Raw genomic sequence first — 22,500 nt, 5'->3', positions numbered from 1 at the left:
TTCTATTTAACGGAGAGAAGATTTTTTCTAAACATAATAGTTTTAATACCTCATCTCTAATAACTGATTTATTTTATCTTTGCCATGATGACAGTAAATAATATTTTACTAGATATTTTTCAAGACACTTCTATACAGCTTAATGTGACATTTAAAGGCTTAGATTTTAGTTGTGGCGGGTTAGAGAGCCGCTCTCACAAACGCTTTGGCCAGTTAAAAAATAATATTTAAATTGTAGTTTTCTTAAAAGTAGGGTTCAGTAACAAGCATGGTCCAATATGCATGTTAATGGGATCTTAGAATCAAGAAGCAGCACGACAAAATAGCGCGAACAAAAATAGCGTTCGCGTGAGCAAAAGAAAACAGGTAAATACCGATTGAGAGGTTGATCACTTGCCATTTACCCATTTATGTGTAGTTAACTGATGATCTGAGACCTTTAGCCAGGACTGACCACTGTTCATAGTTTTAGATACATGACTCTAATGTAAATTGTTTAATTCACTTAAATTTGTAAAAATGGATAAGTTAACATAAGTCCTTCATGTTGGCCCTAACACAAATAGGCTGTCTGCAAACCAGCATTTTTTCAGTTCAATAATTATTATGATGATGATAATTTTTTAAAAATAATTAGATTTTAATCAGATTTTTAGTAATCAAATACTTTACTTGAGCAGTAACTCAGCAAATTAGAATGGTTTATAGGATTATATGACAGTCCTGCAGTAATGATGCTGAAAATTTTATATGTGCCATCAATAAATTACATTATAAAATAGAGTGGTCACACTTTACAATAAGGTTCATTAGTTAATGTTAATTAATGCATTTACTAACATGAACAAACAGTGAACAATACATTTACTACTGTATTTGTTCATGTTAGTTAACGTTAGTTAATGTAAATACAGTAGTTCATTGTTAGTTCATGTTAACTCATGGTTCATTAACTAATGTTAACAAGCATGGACTTGGATGTTTATAATGCATTAGCAAATGTTCAATTATGATTAATAAATGCTCTACATGTGTTGTTCATGATTAGTTCATGTTGGTAAATGCATTACCTAATGAACCTTATTGTAAAGTGTTACCAATAGAGTAAAGTCCAAAACTAACCTTTTTCATGTATTTTGTCACTATAATGTAGTTTTTAGTGGCACACGTTTCACAATACACGCCGTGTCCATTTCCTGGATGGGAGAAAAATACCTAACCCCATACATTTGTAGCTCTCAGCACACCCGTGAAAGGAGAAACATTTCTCTTTGTAGACTGGGTTGAAACAATAATGATTAAATTGTCTGTGCAAATCAATGTGGCCGTGTGATAAGCTGCGATCAGTAATGGGCCTGTGTGTTCTTGCTGGAGGAGCACTGACGCCTTCTCTCTGCCTCACTGGATGAGGCATTTTCTAATCAGCTTTATCACTCATATCAGAATTTATCTTATTTGAGGAAAATGCCAATATATTAGCCTGCCGCGAATGATACACAAGGTGACCCTGCTGACTTAATGACATAATACATTATCCTTAATGAAGTCAATATCTTGTCTTTTAGCTGTCTGTCTATTGGGGCGATTAATTGCAGTGTCATTAAAGTTAGCTCTCTTTTCATTTGAGCCTGGCAAGTGGCATAAAACTAATGTTCTTAGTTATCAGCCACTGAAATAGAATGGAAGGTAGAGGAAATTACAGAGCGGACAAGGGGGGCTGCACACGGCCCACAGGAGAGGCTGCTTTCAGCGACTGACGGTCCTGTCTAATGCATTACTCTTCACATGCTCAGGTGTTATTATAATGATATACACTACCAATCAAAAGTTTGGGATCAATTTGTTTTCAGTTTTTTTTTTTTTTGTCTTTTAAAGAAAATTATTCTGTTCATCAAAGCAGCATTTATTAATTGTTAAAAAAGTTAAATTGTTCAATATTTTGTATAATTTTAAATAACTGCTTTCTCGTTGTATTTAGTTTCAAATGAAATTACTAGTCCAATCATTATTGCTTTTATTAATAATAATAATAATAATAATAATAATAATAACAACAACAACAACAACAATAATAATATATAATAATGATTATTAACATATAATAATAATAATAATAATAATAATAATAATAATAATTAATATTAAAATGATTTCTACAGGATTATGTGACTGAAGACTGAAAATTCATCATTAAAATCACTGGAACAAATTAATAAATTCTAAACTACTTTTGAACAGTTATTTTATAGTGCAATAACATTTCACAATTTTACTATTTGTACTGTATTTTTGATTAAATAAATGCAGCTTTGGTGAGCAGGAGAAGCTTATTTTAAAACATTTAAAAATCCTATTTATCCCAAACTTTTGACCGGTAGTGTAAGTGGGGAAAAAAATGACAGCAAGAGAATTAAATTCAGATTTATTGATATTCAGAGAGAGATATTTGTTATATACAAGTTACAAGCAAGATAACATAACTGCCCAAATGATCAGTAATGAAAAACAAGAACAAAAATATCCATAATTTTTATCTATGTGTACATTTATCTTTCATATTATTCAAATTATGAATCTAATTGGATTCATACAATAATAAAAAAAAATGACTAGTTCTGAATTCAAACTATTTTTTAAACACATTTTTGTAAAATACTTTTTTTAAACTGTATTCAACAATATTTTTTTTTTACTGTTTAGTCACCTTTTTCTTTTTTTCTTTTTCTTTTTTTAAACACTTATAAAGCCCAAGCAATAGGTTTTGGTGCTAAAGAGGAAACAAAATTACTTGAATTGATAAACAATTGTTATCAGCACAGTATAATTGTCTCTAGATGCCAGCATTTTCCAAATTCATGAATGTAAAAATAACAACAACACATTTTGTACACATTTGAAAACAACTTTTTTCATGACCTCAAGTTTGAAATTATTACAAGATTACCAGAAAAGATAAAAAGTCCTGTATTTCTGGTTATGTCAAAATGATTAGCAACATTGCATGACTTTCAAAAATGTGTAAAAGTATTGTAATGTCAGATTTGGGTCAATAAATCAGAAGGTGTGTGATGTTTCTTGGGATGTTCAACAGGTTAAAGATTTTTCTCACAGATCCATCTCAAACTTTGATTACATGGAGAACTATACCATAATTTTGAAGCATTTAAGTAAACACATTTCTCTCCAATTCCTCTATTAGGTAATTGTAATTTTCTTTTAAACTCTGAGGCCAGTGTGCTGCCATCAACCCATTTCCATGTGTCATTTACACCATCGCCAGTCAAACCAATCCAGACAGAGACCGAGAATGTTTTCCCTGCAAAATCTTGTTCCTCTGTACTGTTTATTATCATCAGATGTGCTCCTCTCTCAATGCAGTTTCTTTTGCTCTCATTCCAGGTTTTTACCTCAGTGGAAAGATAGTAAAAACTAAATCTGTGGTAAATCCATCCATCTCGGGTTAAGTTCCACAATTCATAATTTTCTTCTTTCAAGTGTTGGTTCAGCTGAATTATGTTGGTGATGTTAGTTAGTAGCTGGCTTCTCTCTTCTGTGTAGTTTTTGCTTTGTATATCGACATGAACACACAGCACTATGACCGCAGTCAGCAGAAGAACACACAGAATCACCAGACACACTGTAGATCCTCTGCAGCTTCTGATCTTCACATCACCACTCGGCAGTTCAGATGACTGGATAGTAGTTATGTTCGAGTCCTTGATCTCTCCTCCATATGTTCCATGAATAGCGCTAAAGTTTTCATAGATATTGTCAATTCTTTCTTCTTCTCTGTACATTTTCCGAGTCTTAGCCTTTAGATTTACTGGCTGTTTCAGTGTGACCATGATGCCGGCAATCTAATAACTCTGCTGAAGTGAAATGAATTGTGTTCCTCATCTGTATTTATGCGTCCAGTTATTATGCAAAAAGGAACTGTTTTGTGGAAATGTTTTAAGTAATTATGCATAAAGGAACTTCAACTTCAAACTATGTGAATAGTTTGTTTGTTGTAAATGATGTTTCGAGAGAAGTTGAGAAGTTTCTGTTTTAGCAGTTTAGTTGTGATTGAATCCTTCCCTGCAATGTTTTAACAATTGTAACTTTCCAATTGAAAAAATAGATAGCCACTTTAACAAAAATGGATAGTTATGAAATTAAAATTGTCATTGTTTACGCATCCTTAATTTCTCAGTTTGGAAAACAGTAACCACTGGGTGTCAGTTATGGATGTAAATACTAAGCAATTTTCAATTAAAATTAACTCAAATTGGTCGAGGTTGAGTAAATTGTGAAAAAAGTTTTATTTTTATGAATATTTTCATACATTTAAGTCTTTAAAGGATTTTTATATTAACAATTTGTATTTTAGTCTAAAAGTCCTGATGAGTCCACAGCAAGGTTCATTTTTCATTGGTTGTGCAGTAGTAAAAGAACAATATTCAACCTTACCACACTGTAAAAAAAATCTGTAATTTGACAGTTTATTTCCGACAGCTGGGATGCCAGAAAACAACCTGTAAAATAATGGCTGTTAAATTACTAAAATTTACTGTAAAATAACAGAGGTTGAATAACAGAAGTTTTCCAGAAATTAAAATTTAAGGACGTTTCTTTAAATTAATGTCCATTATATTACAGTAAATTTCTGTAATTTAATGCGGTTATTTTTCTTTTTTTCCGGCATCCCAGCTGCTGGAAATAAACCGTAAAATTACGGATTTTTCAGTAGGGGTAAACAGCAATTTTTGATTAATTTAATCCGATTAAGGTCATAATTGAACTAAACAGAAATGGAATGAAGACATGTGGAGTATGGTGATTTTAGTCACTTTATTGAAGTGCAGTACAGCCATGAAAACACCTTAATCAAACTGTTACGACCATGTTGGACTTTTCGCGGTGTTTGTGTTGTGACAGGATAGTCCATACTATCCATCCATATGTTTGACACTATTCTCTGCACCTACCGAGTCAGTAAAGGACCACAGACACATACACTGCAAAATACTATGGTTTTTCCTCCTATTAATTAAAACAACACTCCTCCAGCAGTTCATACTCACATCCAATATCTAGTTTGTCATGGGGGAGAGCATACATGAAATGTTCCCGAATGAAAGTGAAAGTGCCAAACCACATTAAAAAGTTGAATAAATAAAAATGAAACACCCGAAACTACATTACAAATTACTCTGGAGGAAATGTGGATAGCACGGTGATGCAATGACATTAATCAAATTATGAGCTATAACACGGAAAAAGGGATCATGAAAGGAACGTTCAAAAAGCAACTGTAAACATCTTAATCATATGATTGTCTTATTCAGATTAAGGCAAATAATTTGATTACCGACGTCCATGTTAACGTAGCCAGTGGTCCACTATTTACATTTGTAGGCACCATTGGACCATTAGTAATTTGACCATGTTTACCAGCCGATGCCAAGATGCTGATACTATTCTTCAGTATTGCTTAGTGCTCCGTATTGGGGTCTTGCAACATGTTTATATTTTTTGTTCTTTCTTTTCTTGTAAACGACAAGTATACTATAGTCTAGATGCTATTGACAGCTTTTGCTTTGTAGAAAAAGAGGTGAGAGGGTGCGCTCATGGGATCATATGTTGGAATATCCAGAGTATGCGGTTTACAGTTTGATTTCAAGGTCAGAGCAGCAGTGCTTCATCAGGAAGGATGATTGACAGTCTTCAGAAGACTCTGGGTATGAAATACAGCACTTGGCCGTGACTGTGCGTGTTAAAAAGGACACGTGCTGTTGGCATCTTCCTTCCAAAGTCACACCAGACTGACAGCTCTGAACGCAATATTAATCACAGCGCAGTGACAACCGCCCCAGGGCACAAACTGGCAGTGACTGACCAAAACAAATCAAGGCCCACATGTTCCGTTGTCATTACATCGCACATACTTCAGTCATGGGGTTTATCACACCAGATGATGATTAATGCTCTTGAAGTTATTGACCGTTTATGGCCTCGACAGTTCAGGATGGACGTCATGTCATTTCGGTGATTAAACCTTTATGTTTTGTCGATATGCCTTTCACAGGGCACTTCAAGGATCCCAGCAGTTTGTTCTTTGATGTTTAGTCTAGCAATTTACACCCAATGCACAAACGGTGAAACTCAGCACCATGATGTCAAAGTAAGCCAACTTTCTCACACAGGAGTGTGTGAACGGTGCACCTGTGGCACAGTGGTTTTGAGAAAACAAGCTCGTGTGACATTGCGCTCTGCCCTCACAGGCCCCCCTGCTTTCCCCCTGCCCGGCACTGAAACAAGCAGACTGGATGGGGGTAATTTACAACGTGTTATCTTTGTCTATAGCGGCCAGATGATATGAAGTAAATCAAGGTAGGAGTAATGAAAGACTGAGAATTTATTCCTGCGAGCACATTTTAAGTGTAGTATCCGTTACGGTGGCATTGCCTGAAGACCCTGAAATGAGACGAGGAGGTTGAAGGGCAATAAAGCAGCAGCAGGGCTCATGTTAATGCTGTCTGTCTGGGGTTAGTAATTGGGTTGCACTGATGAGTTGTGCTGGAAGACAAAGTGTAAATCCTAACGGTTGTTGTAAATCTGGCATTGTTGGAACAAGGTGCAATCCCAACAAATATTGATCCAGCCCAGCGCCTGGAGGAGGGGAGCGAGCTGTTGTTACCCACGTAGCTTCAATTACTTTAGTCAAAGTAGCTGCGTGGGGCCCGGTCACCATGACATCAGGTGGGTCGTTCTCCCACCCACAGTTTTAGTCCATTTCTGATATCCTGAAAATCATTTACTACCAGTGTTTTGGTTGAAGACCTGAATTTGGCAAAGAAAACACAATCAATGGTTGCAAGGGTGTCTTGGTTTTCTATGTCATGTGTCTCCAATTTGTTCCAACATATTTGCCTGGGAGTCTTAAGTAGTCATGGACACATGATTACCTCAACTTGATTAGCTTAGCTGAGGTAAGGTAGGGAATAGAACTAAACTGTGGGCCTTAGCAAATACGATGCTTAAAAGCAGGGCTCACCAAACTTGTTCTTGGAGGGCCGGTGTCCTATAGAGTTTAGCTCCAATCTTAATCAAACACACCTGAATAAGCTAAACAAGGTCTTACTAGGTATAGTTAAATCTTACATGCAGGTGTTTTGGGCTAAGTTGGAGCTAAACTCTGCAGGGACACCGACCCTCCAGGACAGAAATTGGTGACCCATGCTTTAAAGGAATGATGGCAAAACATGACGTATTCATCTTTTATGCCATTCCAAGCTTGTCTGGCTTTGTCTTTTACGGAATGCAAACAAGGATATTGTTAAATCCGCTCCCTCGGCAGCCATCTTGTTAACCCCATGGGAAAAATGTCCAATGTTGAACAACCCAAAACAGCTCAATCAATGGTGTTAGATTGGGATGGGACAGACAAGTGGCATTTTAAGAAAAATAATGCTGTAGCTCTTTGACTTGACTAAACATGGCTCAATCCCATATCAGAGCAGCCCATATACATATGAACTTTTGCTTTTAAACCCAATTTCAGATTTTGTTACTTGTATGGCCAGTATGAGTATGTGTGATCCAGTCAGACAGCTTATCAACGCAGATTTCCTATCTGGCTTGACAAGCTGGTGGCAGGAAGTGCTCCCTGCCTTCATGGCAACCAGTGGTGTTGGGCATCAGTGACAGCCCATGTCCTGTTCCAGAATGAATATGTTAATGCGACGGGATGTAGCTTTTCATTAGATGGAAACTTAGCCCTCTCTCCTTGACTGAGGCCTCTGTGTGCCTATTTCATGAGGGAAATGGTTTGAGGAGTAATTTGGAAAGCTGCAGTGACGTGCTGAGGAAATGAAGCCTGAGCATGTTTGACAAATAGAAAAGGTCATGTCTGTTTCAGTCTCAGTCACCTGGTCTTCTCCTCCCCACCTGTCTGTCCCATGCACTCATCATCACATTCTTTGGACACATGTTATACAAGCCAGCCATATACCGCTAATGTTAAGCAAACATAGCATTTAATCTGCTTAGTCTAAGTCAGATATTACATCCTGATGACTTTTGTGGAAAGAAACAGCTTGTTTCAAATGTTTCTGGTGTCTTCAAATGATCGTGCTTTATGCAAGAGTTGTTTGCAAGCATTTTCTTTTCAGAAGTCAATGAAACTTTGTTATATGAACTAGCTACCGGGCTGGTCCCCCAATTTTCCTGATTCCATCCACACCATCATTAGGAACTCTGAAGTGATAAGCAGGCCGACAGCAACATCAAATTGTGGCAAAAATCAATAACTGAAGTATTGAGGACAAAGTGATTAAGGTTGTTTTTATTCTATGTTGTGGGTTTCATGAACTTGTAGACATATTGATGCTGAGATAAGAAAAAAATAAAAAGCTGCATGTAAAAGCAACAAGTAAATGCTGTTTGAATCAGCTTTTTTTTACAGAATGTGTTCTGCAGCCCTTTCCATACTGTATTGCAGTGGTCCTCAACCTTTTTATCACTGCAGACTGGTCAGTGCTTGACAGTTTTACTGGGGCACAGTTTCTCAGAAAAAGACAAGCTGACAAAACATTGCTATCACTCTGATTCAAATTTTATTTATGAAAAACAATAACAGGGCACTGCAGTGTTTGGGTGTTCTGTGTTTGTCTGAGGTAATTAGTGTACTGAAATATATATACTCCATACAAGCTGAAGCTGATCGGTCAGTTCTTGTCACGTGACTCGTGGTGCTCTCAGGGGTAATTCAACTGGGTGCGTCTGGTCTGGAAGGCAAACAACAAACAACAAACTTGTGGGAACTGTAGAAAACACGAGATATGCGAATGGCCTCCTAAAGGCCGCCATCATTTGGGATCTCCATCAGTTGGTCTTCTTGCATAGCCATGGTGGATTCACATGTTTTGTTGAAAATGGGTTGCGGTTCTATTCCTTGGCTGTTCGTGGGTCCTTCACTGGGTCCTTTTCCCTTTAGAAAAGAAACTTTCCAAAGACCTCTGTTTCTTACTCATTTTGCTGCTTGTTGGTTAAATTTGGGTGCTCAAGTGATCGAGATGTTACTTAGAGATGTAAGTTTGTAAGATTTTTTATTGTTTTTAACAAAAAAAAACATTCAGACTCGGATAATAATTTTTTTGTGCGGCCCCGGTACCAATTGATCTACGGACTGGTACTAGTCAGTGGTCTGGTGGTTGAGGACCACTTCTGTATGGCATGTATTTTAACCAAATAGCATACTCTTAAGTTACTGGTAGTTGCTATTGTGCTGAGTGCATCCTTACTCTGAGATAGGCTAGTTTAGTTCCTATAAAAGAATTTGCTATAGCTAAACTGTATCCAGTTCCCAATAAGTGGCTACCTGTCCAGTTTAAAGCTTTCACGTGATTTCACGTCATTAGGGCAACTCCCCCCTTGTGGGCAAAGCAATGCTATCTCCTGCTGGCCGCCAAGTCATGAGCTGAATGGTTATTTATTTTCATGTTCTTGCCCCAATGCCAAATAGTTGTTGTGCAAGAGGATATACCATCTGCAGGAGACAGGCATTTACAGAAAGGAGAAAGTTGTGGATTTATGCCAAATGGGAGCATTAAACACGTATAGGTATCTATCTATACCTATAGATGCTTTTGTACAGTTTTTACTTTTTTTTTTTCTAATTTGTTTTTAAATGCAGTTAAATTATGAATTATAATGCAAAAGTCATAGAAGTGAAAAAAACTTTTTGTAATTTTCCATACCAGCAAATAATAATCTAAGCAAAAGAAACAGACCAAGTATAAAACGACACACTCACATTCTGTACTGCCGTCTCCAATGACTGAATCGCTGAGAGTTTTTACGAAAAATAGATGTAAACATTGCCAAATTGGCGCTCTGGCGGGGACCTGATGGTTTTTAATGATGGCGGGTCCTGTATATGGATCACAAGTGCCCAACATTTACAGTTTGTAAACTGTTATCATGGCCCATTGTTTTTGCTCGCCACTTCTACACACAGTTCACTTGACTGAAAACAATCAACAGTTTAAGCAACTATGGAAAAATCTGAAAGACAGTTTTCTGGGTTCATATGTTACACAGTACCTACGACATCTTCCCACAGGGACTAATAGGTAATTATGCTAACAATTCAAATTTCAACACACTAGTTTTAGTTTCTTCTCACAATGTGCCAGCATTTAAACAAACCTTTTTTGAACTCTTGCATTGTCCAGGCTAATAGCCATTTGCAAAGCACTTTCCTGTCTGCTGACTCAGCTTTTGTTAACTGCAAGTGTTCCTCTTGTACACATCAAACCATTTCAAACTTCATAGGAGGACACAGCCAGTCAGATCAAGCACGTCTGCGCAGCTTACTTCCTGTTTCCTGTGTCTGTCTGGGAGGGGAAAGGGAAGGTGAGGTAAGATGATGGCTGCGGCCTGGCACAAGATTAAACAGCTCGCTGTAGAGACCATTAATAATGCTCATATTTTGGAACTGCTCAGTGCTTACAGAACCAGAGGCATTTAATCTTATTTGAAGAAAAAAATACGAGGACCAGAGAGATAGGGAGGGGGAAAAAAAGTAAGGTCAACAGGGAGAAGCTCATCCATTTTTTTTCTCCGTGCTGTTCAGAGTGATAGGCCCAGGTTTTCCAAGGTAGTGCATTTGTCTGTCAGAACTGCTGGCTGGCGCGGTGATTTACTTTCTGTCAGATGATGCTCATGTCCAGCTGAAGCTGCTGCCTGGCTGGATATGGGGAAATTTGTTACCTTTCGCTTTGACAGGGAGATAATTGCTGATGGTTAACAGAACTGTGTGGAATCCAAAGGGTTCGGGAGAGCGTAATAGAAAATACACCCTGGCTTTTCACAAGCTCTCTCAAAGAGCCTCTTTCTCTGTAATATTGCCTGCTTAACCTCACCTCCTTCCAGGATGAATGAGACCCTTAATAGGCCAATGGTCACGGTGGAGATTAAATCCTAAATTACCCCTCGGAAAGACAAGTGTTAGGACAACCAAGACAGCCCCCACTTTCACCTCTAGCCTTAATTCAAGTAAAACGCCTAAATTACTGGCCTTATTCCACTCCTTCGTCCCCCAGTTCTCCATACAGCAGACCTTCACCTGTCTTTTCTAACTGGTCCATCTGAGGTAAGGATACCATCTTGTGCTTGGATCAGGAGGGTTGTCAATCAGCTGTCCGGGCTGCCAGTGGCGTATCACGGGAGGAGTTAAAGAGGAGGCGGAACAGAGACTGTGATGTGATGGACCCAAAGAAGAGTGATTGACGGGTTAAGCCTCCATTTAATTGTCTACCCCTCCTTACATTTCAACAGCTTGTAACAGCCGAGGTTAAAAACACAACTCTATAGACAAAGACATTGCTTTCGCGTCTGTGTGTGGAATTTATTTATTTATTTTTTAAGGATTGTTTAGATGCCAAGGCAACATGAAAACTGACACTATTTGACCTTGTTTACTTTTACTACATATACTTTGCTTGTTGGTGCTCTTCGTGATATCTCATCAAATAGTAATAACTCTCACTACATCTAACATATTTAGTTTAACACCATCTAGGTTTCACTTTTTTATCTTTCTAAATTCTTAAATAAATTAAACCTCCTTATTTTCATACATTGGAGATTCATTTTAGCTTTAAGAATTACTTGTTTATAATATTTATTATTTAATAGATTGAAAGCTTAGTTTTACTAAAAAAAACTGTTTAATCCAAGACAGTTTGTTCAGACAAGGAGGTGTAGACCTGCAATTATCAAAATAAATTATAATAGTAATTCACCAAAAATGTACATTTGCTCACATTTAGGCTATCCGAGATGCTTCTGCATATTTTTCAGCTTAGATTCATAAAGCGCAAATCAAAGGCTCTGTTTCACAAATATTTTCTAGCATAAGCCAGGAATAGGCCTTAGATTACAGTAATTAGGCAATTTAAGCAGATTTTAGGTATATAAAAGAAAGGCTTTACTAGTGTGCATTTTTGACAAATCAATAGCACTGACCTATTAATGTATGTGCGTGTAAGTTATTGTACAGTGAAAGCATTTCAAACATGCACATTTAGAAACGGGGGGGGGGGGGGGGGGCATATTTAAGATAAATAAATGGCTTCTACAATGAGATATGGACTATGAATTGGATTTCGAGGTTTGGGGTTCAATATTTGAAAGCATATTAAATCAAACGGATTTATGGAAGTTGTAATAGGTGTTAACAAATGTTAACAAATTAACCTAGAAATAGCGCCTTCTTTATAATTTGACCAATAAATAAATAAAAATAAAAAAAACCTTAGCTTTATTTGCACATTTCGATTTTTTTAAATATGTCATTTTAATTTAAGAAGAAACCATGACCAGATGCGAAGGTATTGCTGTAAGATATTACCAAAAATCGTTTTCATCTGTACCGAAATGTGTAATTATTTACCAACAATGCAATGAATCCTCATTCTCTCCCTGACAGACAATTTAGTCTGAAGAAAAGTGCCGCCAATCTCATTTGACCCTGCATCATATTTTGCCTGTGACAATGAGAGTAATAGAAGATATTGATTGGCAGGGCAGTTAAGTTGTCATTGCCGCCATTTAATGTGTCACGGGGAGCAGTTAAATTGTCAGAAATCACTGAAGGACTCCCTTCATGCTTGATATTGCTCCATAAAAGTCTTCCACATGTAAATTGGAGGAAATTTTGAGAATGTCACCATCTGTGCAGACTCCGCCACTTATTTTCTCCAGTTAAAGACTGAATCATATTTGCTGTTGTTCCTTAAATATAGTTATTGAAAGATGCCTTTTGGTTTCCCCAATCCAACGGCAGATATGTTTTAGTTGAAATCGGACCAGTTGACATGCAAGTGTTGGCAGATTGCAGGCTTCAATCCATTAGTGTGTGGTCTGTTTCTCAGAATGGGCGGCTGTGCTGCACTGTGTGTATGGTCAGCATTGGGGTCCGTGCTAAAGCGTGGGAGGTAAGGAGCCTCGGGCATTTTGGCAAGCGGTTGGACCGTTTGTAGCCAAGTGAGCTGAGCCTGTGGCTGTTTGCTGGGCAGAAGGAGGTCCGCTGTGGCTCTGTTCGAGAAGAGCAGGGTACAGGCCACGCTCCACAAACTTGAGAGTGCGCTTTCTGGTGTTGCTCCTGTCCACTGGCTGTTTGCTGAACCCTTGATAACCTCAGCTTGCTCTTGTGTGGACTCGGTGAATGATGCAATAATCAATACTCGCTGGAAACACAGGGTCCGAGGAGAGAAGTCTGCTCAATCAGCAGTTGGTGGGAAGAGACACGGTCGTGAGTGTTTTAATCAGTGTAAACACATTTCACCTCGTCTGTCTTAGAATGGATTATTTCAGAGCGATTTTTTTTTCTTTCTTTTCTGCTATCGACATTTAGATGACTAGTACTTGCATTGTACTACAGACTGTTTGGTGTCATAGATGAGCATATGGGGAAAAAAATGGCAGTGTGTCGCTTCTGTTTGCTAGCAGCACCAAACTATTGTGTGGAAATCAAAATTTCAAAATAATAAATTTTTGTTTGAAAACATATAATTCCAAGTTGTTTTCAGGGAGTTGCTATGTGGCTGCTGAGCTGTGTATTCTTTCTGCTTCAACTCTAGGTTGAATGCACATTCTAAAGGCTGGAATTATGACTGCAACACATTCATTCTGTAATATTTTTTTTATTTTAATTATTGTTTATAAACCTCAATAATTCAGCTTTTGCAATTAACTAAAGTGCATTAGGAGTAATACATGGGTATTTTGTCGAGCAATGCTGCAGTTATTAAATAGCTGTTGTTTCTTTTTACAGTGCAAAGGAATACATTAGGTGCTCTAAATCAGGGGTTCTCAAACTTTTCAGAGGCGACCCCTAAAACAACAACACCAGTGATTCGCGACCCCATGTATGATCAGAGGCGGTTATAAGCATATGGATATTGCACACAATGGTGCACAAACACACCAATAGGAACTATTTAACCAAGCATATTGGTGACACATAAACAGTGCAACAGTCTATTTTTATAACAGTCTATTGCCGGCAGCTAGCACTCTGCAACTCTCACATGGTCGCCCACTGAAGCTAAGCAGGACTGCGCCCGGTCAGTACCTGGATGGGAGACCACATGGGAAAGCTAGGTTGCTGCCGGAAGTGGTGTTAGTGAGGCCAGCAGGGGGCGCCCAACCTGCGGTCTGTGTGGGTCCTAATGCCCCAGTATAGTGATGGGGACGCTATACTGCTCAGTGAGCGCCGTCTTTCGGATGAGACGTTAAACCGAGGTCCCGACTCTCTGTGGTTGTTAAAAATCCCAGGATGTCCTTCGAAAAGAGTAGGGGTTTAACCCCGGCATCCTGGCCAAATCTGCCCACTGGCCTCTGTCCATCATGGCCTCATAACCATCCCCATCTTCCAATTGGCTTCATCACTGTCTCCTCTCCACCAATCAGCTGGTGTGTGGTGTGCGGTCTGGCGCAAAATGGCTGCCGTCGCGTCATCCAGGTGGATGTTGCACACTGGTGGTGGATGAGGAGATCCCCCCATTGTGTGTAAAGCGCTTTGAGTGCCCAGAAAAGCGCTATATAAATGTAAGGAATTATTATTATTATTATTATCATTATTCTTTTGTTTAATTTAATATTAATCTCACTTAATTTGGTTTAATTTTGGAGACTTGGAGACATCGTCCTTCTTGTTCAGTCATGGCCTTTATTTTTAATGTATGTGAGTGCCATAAAGGTGTCTAAGGCTGCATCCGAAACCGCATACTTCCATACTATATAGAATGCTAAAATCAGTATGTTAGCCGAGTATAATGTCCAAAATCATAGAATTTAAAAATTAGTATGCAAGAAGTACCCGGATGACTTACTACTTCCGGCGAGATTCTAAAGGTCGCATCCCATGCACACTGTGCTATCCCATGATGCCTCGTGAGAGAATTCATGAATGGGAGTGAAGCGATGCTACTGACGCAGGTAGGGCACGTGATCATGACAAAATGGCGGATGTAGTACGTCGTAATTCCATTCATACTTTTCACATTCATGCTGTATAGAACGTACTTTTTTAGTGGCCAAGTAGTTTAAATTCAAATGCAGTACCTACTGTGTAGTACGCAGTTTCGGACGCAGCCAAAGTTTAACATTGTATTGCAAAATCAATCTGCTGCAACTAAAGCTATTGCTGTGTTGTTAATCTAGCATGATAACCCCAGGGGGTCACAATCCAATAAAAAAATGTAAATTCTAATATTTTAATAAAATAGATACGATTTTTGGAAATCACCAAGCGTAAATTAGCCAAATTTAAGCCACAAGCCGCAAAATGAGTATGAAACAGAAGTCTTTGGGAAAAAAGGCCCAGTGAAGGACCTGCAAACTGCCAAGGAATGGATCCGCAACCAATTTGTCAACAAATCAGGTGAATCCACCATGGCTGTGCAAGAAGAAGGTGTGAGCTTGTCATGCCGCTTGTGTGCACCTCCATTGGAAATAACAATTTAACTTATTAAATGGCACCTTTAATGTGATGAATCAGGGAGGGGAAATCAATATGTGGCAATATTTTTGGGTTGGTGTTGCTAATAGAATGACTATTACTGAAGTTGACACTTTGACCCATTTAAACAGCCATTGTTTGGGTTGTTCCAAACAGTATTTTAATATAATCAAATTAAAACGTTTCCATAAACTTTTTAGTGACCCCTGTTTCTTAACATTGTTTGTCTCGAAATGATTGATGAATTGAAACAACAGGAGTGTGTTTCCTCCCTCTTTGCCAGCCTGCAGAGACTGGCTAAAGAGACAGGTCACATTAGGCAGGCTGAACAGATGTAGAGACAGCGCAGTTAGAGAGTAGGAAATCTGGCAGCCAGAACTGGTCTGGGGACTGGGGAATACGACTCTATAATAGCTGGTCCTGGGTCAGAGAGCGCTCGCTGCTTCTGTCCTCCTGTGTGTTAACTAACAGTCACCAGTCCCATTGCCAATGACCAGAGAAGAGGAGAATTAGAGCTGAGATGTGAAAACCTTTCACCTCTTCACCTCAAACATGCACTCATCAGCACAAACGCAAGATGCAGGATTGCATGACTGTCTTCAGGGTGTTGGAATGTGCTGCACTTTTGCATTTTTTGTTTTTAAATTTGTGGTCAGAATTAGCATTGCATAGCTTAAAGGAATATTTTACACCAATAATAATAATAATAATAAGAAGAAGAAGAAGAATTTCACATTTTATTGTATTAATAAACCATAAATTATCATTTTAATTCAATAGGCTTCTAATTTATTGTTTATTTACAGTTATGAAAGTTGAACTTAGGTATTGGGTAGGATTAGGAATGTAGAATAAGATCATGCAGAATATGTGCTTTGTAAGTACTAATAAATAGCCAGCATCTTACTAATTGGCAAATAATAGGCCACAAGTTAATAGTGATAATTGTTCCATGTACTAAAGTGTTACTACACTGTAAAAATGCATGGTTCAACATAATTCACTACACAAATCGATTAAGTTAACTTAACACTTTAAACAAATTTATTTGGCTTAAACATTTAGTTGTCCCAATTAAATTCCATGAGCTGTGTTGTTGTGTTGAATTAAGTAGTTTGAACGAGAAATAAATAAATAAATAAAATTATAAATAAATAAATAAATAAAATTATAAATAAATAAATAAATTATATATATATATATATATATATATATATATATATATATATATATATATTTTTTTTTTTTTTTTTTTTTTGTGTGTGTGTGTACTACTATTACTACTACTACTACTACGACGAGCAATAAATAAATAAATAAAATTATAAATAATTTTTTTTGTGTGTGTGTATCTGTACTACTATTACAACTGCTACTACTACTAATTAAAATATTATTATTATTACTATTATTATTATTAATATTATTAATACAACTACTAATAATAATAATAATAATAAAAATAATAATGATAACAACAACAACAATAATAGTTGTTGTTGTTTACTTACTGCACTGGTCCTGAGGTTATGTCTTTACTGTAATCTATTATTACTTACAATAGCATTCATTCATCCATACATTCATTTTCTTTTCTGCTTAGTCCCTTAATTAATCCGGGGTCACCACAGCGAAATGCACCGCCAACTTATCCAGCACGTTTTTATGCAGCGGATGCCCTTCCAGCTGCAACCCATATCTGGTAAACATCCACACACACTTATTCACCCTCACACACACACAATTAGATTACAGATTATACAGACAATTTAGCTTACCCAATTCATCTGTAACGCATGTTTTTGGACTGTGGGGGAAACCGGAGCACCCGGAGGAAACCTACGCGAACGCAAGAAGAACATGCAAACTCCACACAGAAAAGCCAACTGACCCAGCCGAGGCTGGAACCAGCGACCTTCTTGCTGTGACGCGACAGCACTACCTACTGCGCCACTGTGTCGCCATTACAAAAGCAATATTATTATTATTATTATGTAAATGGTGAATTTTTGTAAAGATGAGAAATTTGTCCATCCACTTAGTCACCCAAAACTGATTATCAAAATGAATAAATGAATGAATGTTTAGTGGTTTAATCCAATATTTAAATCACTTGAAATAAACAGATTTAATCTAAAGATTTTGTCTTTTATTTACATATTAATGAGCAAACATTATTTGCAATACTGTTTGCGTTTTCAAAATGGATTGAATAATTGAGTGAGTCATTGATTTGATTTGATTTGATTGACATGCAAGAGCAAAAGAAAATAAAATAATGAGAAAGTTCAATTGAGGTTTATTTTATTATTTTTTTATTTATTTTTTTGAGAGTTTTTGGGTGAAAATAATCTCAGATTTTACACAAATATTGTCATTCATGTTCCAAAGATTTTACAATGTTCAGAATGACATGATTTTTTTTTTTCAAGGGTTGACTTAACTATCAAATGCGAAGTTTGTCATTTTGAATATGCAAAAATGTTGACTTGATGACCTAAAACTCAAACAGTTTTCCCCAAATACAATTATGCAGGGCAACATTTGTGTTTGAATAATTCTTTTAACATTTTGCCACCATCTCTAGATCAAAAACAGAATTTGCAGTCTCATTATTACTATTATTATTATTTTATTTTTATTTTTCTTGCAGTCCATTTTCTCTAGGTATCATTATTAACTCATCGGACACTCCTTGTGTCCAGTTCTTGATCTTTGAGGTGCGCTTGAATCAATTGCAGCGGCTGTATTCTCAGACAGCTCCCTGTCCCTGCTCTTCCTGCAGGGGCCCGCGCTTCGGTCAGCACCATTAATGAAGGGTGCCTTTAAGAAGTCTCCAGCGAGCAGCCAGGCATTACAGATTAGGTCAGTGGAACGGCTAGCGGGTTGAGCATGATGGATGAGGGGGAGAATGAGTTTCTGCCGTGCAGTATTGTGAAATCTTTTCATTGTCACCGACGGGCCTATGAGCTTCTGACGAATGAGGGAGCAAGTGTCAGAAACGCCCTTCCCCTGCTCCCCGCAACGCTTTTAATATCTCCCGGAGCTGCCGCCAAAGTATTGATAAAAGTAAAGTGTAAAAATAGCCTCAGCCGCGCGAGAAGAAGGGCCAGAGAGCTGCAGAGATGATTAAACAAGGGCGCTGTTGTGCTTCCGAGGGCTCGCTTTCTGTAAACAGCCGAGCTCCAGCGACTGGACTTCCCGCTTCCAAAGCGAGAGAGGGAGCCTCTTTATGGGAAGCGTTTGTGACCGGGGTGACAGCTCGGGTTGATGGATGGCCTGCCTCCATCTGGTTGCAGTGCATGTAATAAATTTCCATGCTCATGTTTGACCTCTCTCACTTACCAGACACATCTTTCACTTTTGGGACGTCCAAGAGGGACTCACAATTACAAGGCGAGATGCCGCCAGGGCGCAGGGATAGTGCTGTTTATGGGCCCCAGCCCAAGGGCAAAGAGTCAAAAAAAAATAGATAGCTGTAAACAATGCCTCGCGCCGCCAGGAGAATTCTTCTGCATTCAATAACCTTTCACACCTACTCGGATCCTGGAGTCGAGTGCTAGCATCCAGAGCTCCAGCATGTGGAGCTCAGATGGTTAATGCTTCAAAGGTTAGCAGCTCTACACGCCGGCTGTGTCATAACACTGCACTGAAATGTGGCAGATCGACAGCTTTTAAGAAGTCAAGTTTGTTCAAATGGAGCGGGATTATTTACAGCTCTCACAGAAGCCAAATATTGGGCTGAAACACTCGGGGTTAGTAGGTTGATCGCTCTGCAGCTGCTTTTAAGCACCTAAACTATTTCCTGTTTTCAGAGGTCACGCCAGGAAAATAAATGGCAATGCATAGAGGTAGATAGATGTGTTTTGCATTTCATACTCCTAATTTGTTTTAAGGGCAGCACGGTGGCGAGTTGTCTCACCGCAAGAAGGTCGCTGGTTTGAGTACCGGCTGGGTCAGTTGGCATTTCTGTGTGGCGTTTGCATGTTCTCCCCATGTTTGGGTGGGTTTCCTCCGGGTGCTCCGGTTTCCCCCACAAGTCCAAAGACATGCGCTAAGTGAAGTGAGTTAGCTAAATTGACCGTAGTGTATGTGTGTATGTCCTGGTCCTCCAAGATGGGAGTTGAACTTTGGGATAACCATCCACTTTGTAAAAATTAGATTACAAAACACCAACATGGTGCGGCTAGATATCAACTTCGATATAAATGGCCCTTGGAGTAAGTAAATTGTTCTAAGAAATATTTGGAAACTAGGAATGGGTACCAAAACCCATTATTCACCTTATTCTCCGCCGACGAGCGGGCGCTGCCATTTGAATCTTTTTGTCTCGCGACTTCCGGTCTCATTCATTTCCATTCATTTTTTGACGTTAAAAACTGCTCGTTACGCTGTTTGATGTTGCAATTTGATATTTTCTTATTATATTATTCAACTTGGTCTGTATAGTCATGCAAACATTTGTTTGTAGAGCAAGTAGTTTGACCATTTTCTGCCGTTTATTATTCCTAGTCATTTCTCCCATAGGCGACTGAGTCGGAAGTTCTAAGACAATCGCGAAAACAGGCACACTTCCGCATTTTAGAATAAGGTCAATAGCACTGGTACCTTTGTAACCGGTATGTACCGGATCAAATCAGCATATGATTTTCATTGCCTCATTTCGGTGCCACTGGTGCTGTGACAAGGACATAAGAAGCATTAAGGGGTACATCAAAGGCACACATAAGTACGCGTTGTCACACCGTCTCTGAATATGTATTTCTAAACAACTTTGAGGAATATGGACAGGCGATGTCAGGCACTCAATGACGCAGTACAGCGCATTCGATGAGCGAGAGCGACTCTCTTCAGAACAGCACACAGGATCGCGTTCATCAAATTTACTAAGACTAAGCGTTCTAAAGCTTATTTTACAAGCAAGGATTTAGACACAGCGACTATGCAGAGACCATTATTAATCAGAAATCTAGTGCACATAGTTTTACATTGCAGTCTTGAATTTACAAACAGTCGGCAAGTACCAAAGAACAGATGTAACACATTGATCAAATGTAGTTTTCAGTCACGCTCATGTAAGTCATATTCATTTTTGATTTCTGTCTTCACATAATTCATTTACAACACTTTTTTAAACATAATAGTTTAACTAACTCGTTTCTAATATCTACTCTTTTATCTTCCCCATGGTGACAGTCAATGCATAACATGTTACTAGTTATTTTGCAAAACAATTTTTTAAAAGATTTTGTCAAATGAAAGATTTTTCTAGAGTCATCCACCATAATTTTGTGGCTCAAAAGTATTGGTTCAGGCAACGTTTTGGCACTGGTATCATTTTAAAAGTATCGATTTAGCACCGGTAACGAAATAAAGCCAAACCATAACCAACCCAAGTGGAAACACACATACATGTGTCATTGTATTGTATTTTTATGGCACTTAAAAGTTTTTTAAAAAATGCATTCAATTAACTTATTGTATGTTAAAATGTTCATTCTTTTATGTATTTTTGATTTTAGTACTGTACTGTATATATATGTATGTGACAATTATAGTGATCTAAACTGATATAGAATATTAGCAATGCATAGTATAATATTTGATGATTCTGTATGAGTATACACATATTTCAAACTATACACCGTACCACTTTTTAGGCACACTTTGCACAGGGGACCTATAGCACGGCAAAAAGGTACCAAAAGGCAGAGCTAGACATGCAGCTGAACGCTATTGGTTTAAAGAGAAACATCACTTGCGCATACACAAGCGGAGAATGAAAACTAAGGAAACACCTTTTATAAACACGCAGCCGAGACATTACATCACAAAAGTATATGCATATAATATTGAGCCATGGTCGACCCGAGCTCAGACAAACATTGTCGTCATCTTGATGTACAGCCACAAAGTCAAGAAGAACAAAATCTGCCGTGTCGTGTCGTGTGCAGTTTCGCGTTCTCATGGGAGCTTGCGATTGTGTCTATATTTGAAATATTGAACGTCCTCAGCTGATGATAATAACATGCGCGTGATTATTGAAATGCTACTGACATCTGATCCTTTCATAAACAGACAAACGCGAGAGTGAAGCGAAAAAAACAAAGGAGAGGACAAAAGATAAACAAACTGCCATGTATAACTATTATCATCGCATTTTGGACTATTGTGAACTTGGAATGACAGAATTACTTTCTAACAGGTGGTTACATGTGCTGGTGAAGATTAAAGATGCAGATGAGAGGTTTGCACTCACTTTAGGCTATATGTTGCGTTTTATTTTTGAACCCAAATAAGGACAAACTGTATGTTGTGTGTAGTTTTTTCTGTAATTGGAAGTAGGCTATTTCACACTATCATTGATTTGCAGTTATAATCAAATCATGTTCATAGAAAGGTTAGTAATAAACATTTATGCACAAGTATTTAAGTGTTTAAAGCATCTGTTTTGTGTGAAGTGCTTCTCATATGATATGTGAGTGACCCGTACAGCTTACATTTCCTCAAGCAAGAATGACGTCGACTGAAACTTTTTGTCGTACACCACACCTACAGTACATAAAAGGGGGCGTGTAAAAATAGTACCTAAAAATGTAACTTTGAAGTACCATTATGGACCCTTCAGGTACAAATATGTACTTTTAAAAAGGTACTGCCTCAGTGACAGCACCTGTACCTTTATTTCTGAGAGTGTTTGTAGTGTATATATTATATTTTGCAATTGTACATAACTATAAAATACGAACTTATTATGTGGCGGCCGCTTATAAAGAAGGAAGCAAGCTGAAGTTGATAAAATTACAATTTAAAATACAATCAAATACAATGTTTATTTTATTTTAAAATATATAATGACCCATCTAGCTTTTAATGTTATGGAATGGCTTTTTTATCACCCATAAATATTATTCATTTAGAATTCGAAAGACCTAAGTTCTAATATGCATTTCTCTTTTAGTATACAATCCATAACTCTTTAGTCTAAA

At 37.8% G+C, this 22,500-nt stretch overlaps 2 protein-coding genes across 6 annotated transcripts in view; one reads left to right on the top strand and one right to left on the bottom strand.

Annotated features, from left to right (window-relative positions):
• lrmda (leucine rich melanocyte differentiation associated) overlaps nt 1-22,500 on the top strand; it is a 597,710-nt gene that overhangs the window by 264,622 nt on the left and 310,588 nt on the right.
• On the bottom strand, nt 2,959-9,094 carry LOC147834169 (C-type lectin domain family 10 member A-like). The gene has a single exon (XM_087279112.1). The coding sequence runs from the start codon at nt 3,843-3,845 to the stop codon at nt 3,093-3,095; it is 753 nt and encodes a 250-aa protein (XP_087135238.1). The 5' UTR covers nt 3,846-9,094; the 3' UTR covers nt 2,959-3,092.

The sequence above is a fragment of the Danio rerio genome, chromosome 13, assembly GCF_052040795.2.
Source record: "Danio rerio strain M-AB ecotype USA chromosome 13, GRCz13ab, whole genome shotgun sequence".
NCBI classification, from domain to species: Eukaryota; Metazoa; Chordata; class Actinopteri; order Cypriniformes; family Danionidae; genus Danio; species Danio rerio.
This window is presented reverse-complemented; position numbering and strand designations above follow the sequence as displayed.

Coding starts and splice junctions, on each gene's coding strand:
- LOC147834169 (XM_087279112.1), bottom strand. CDS start 3,845: ATGGTCACACTGAAACAGCCAGTAAATCTAAAGGCTAAGACTCGGAAA.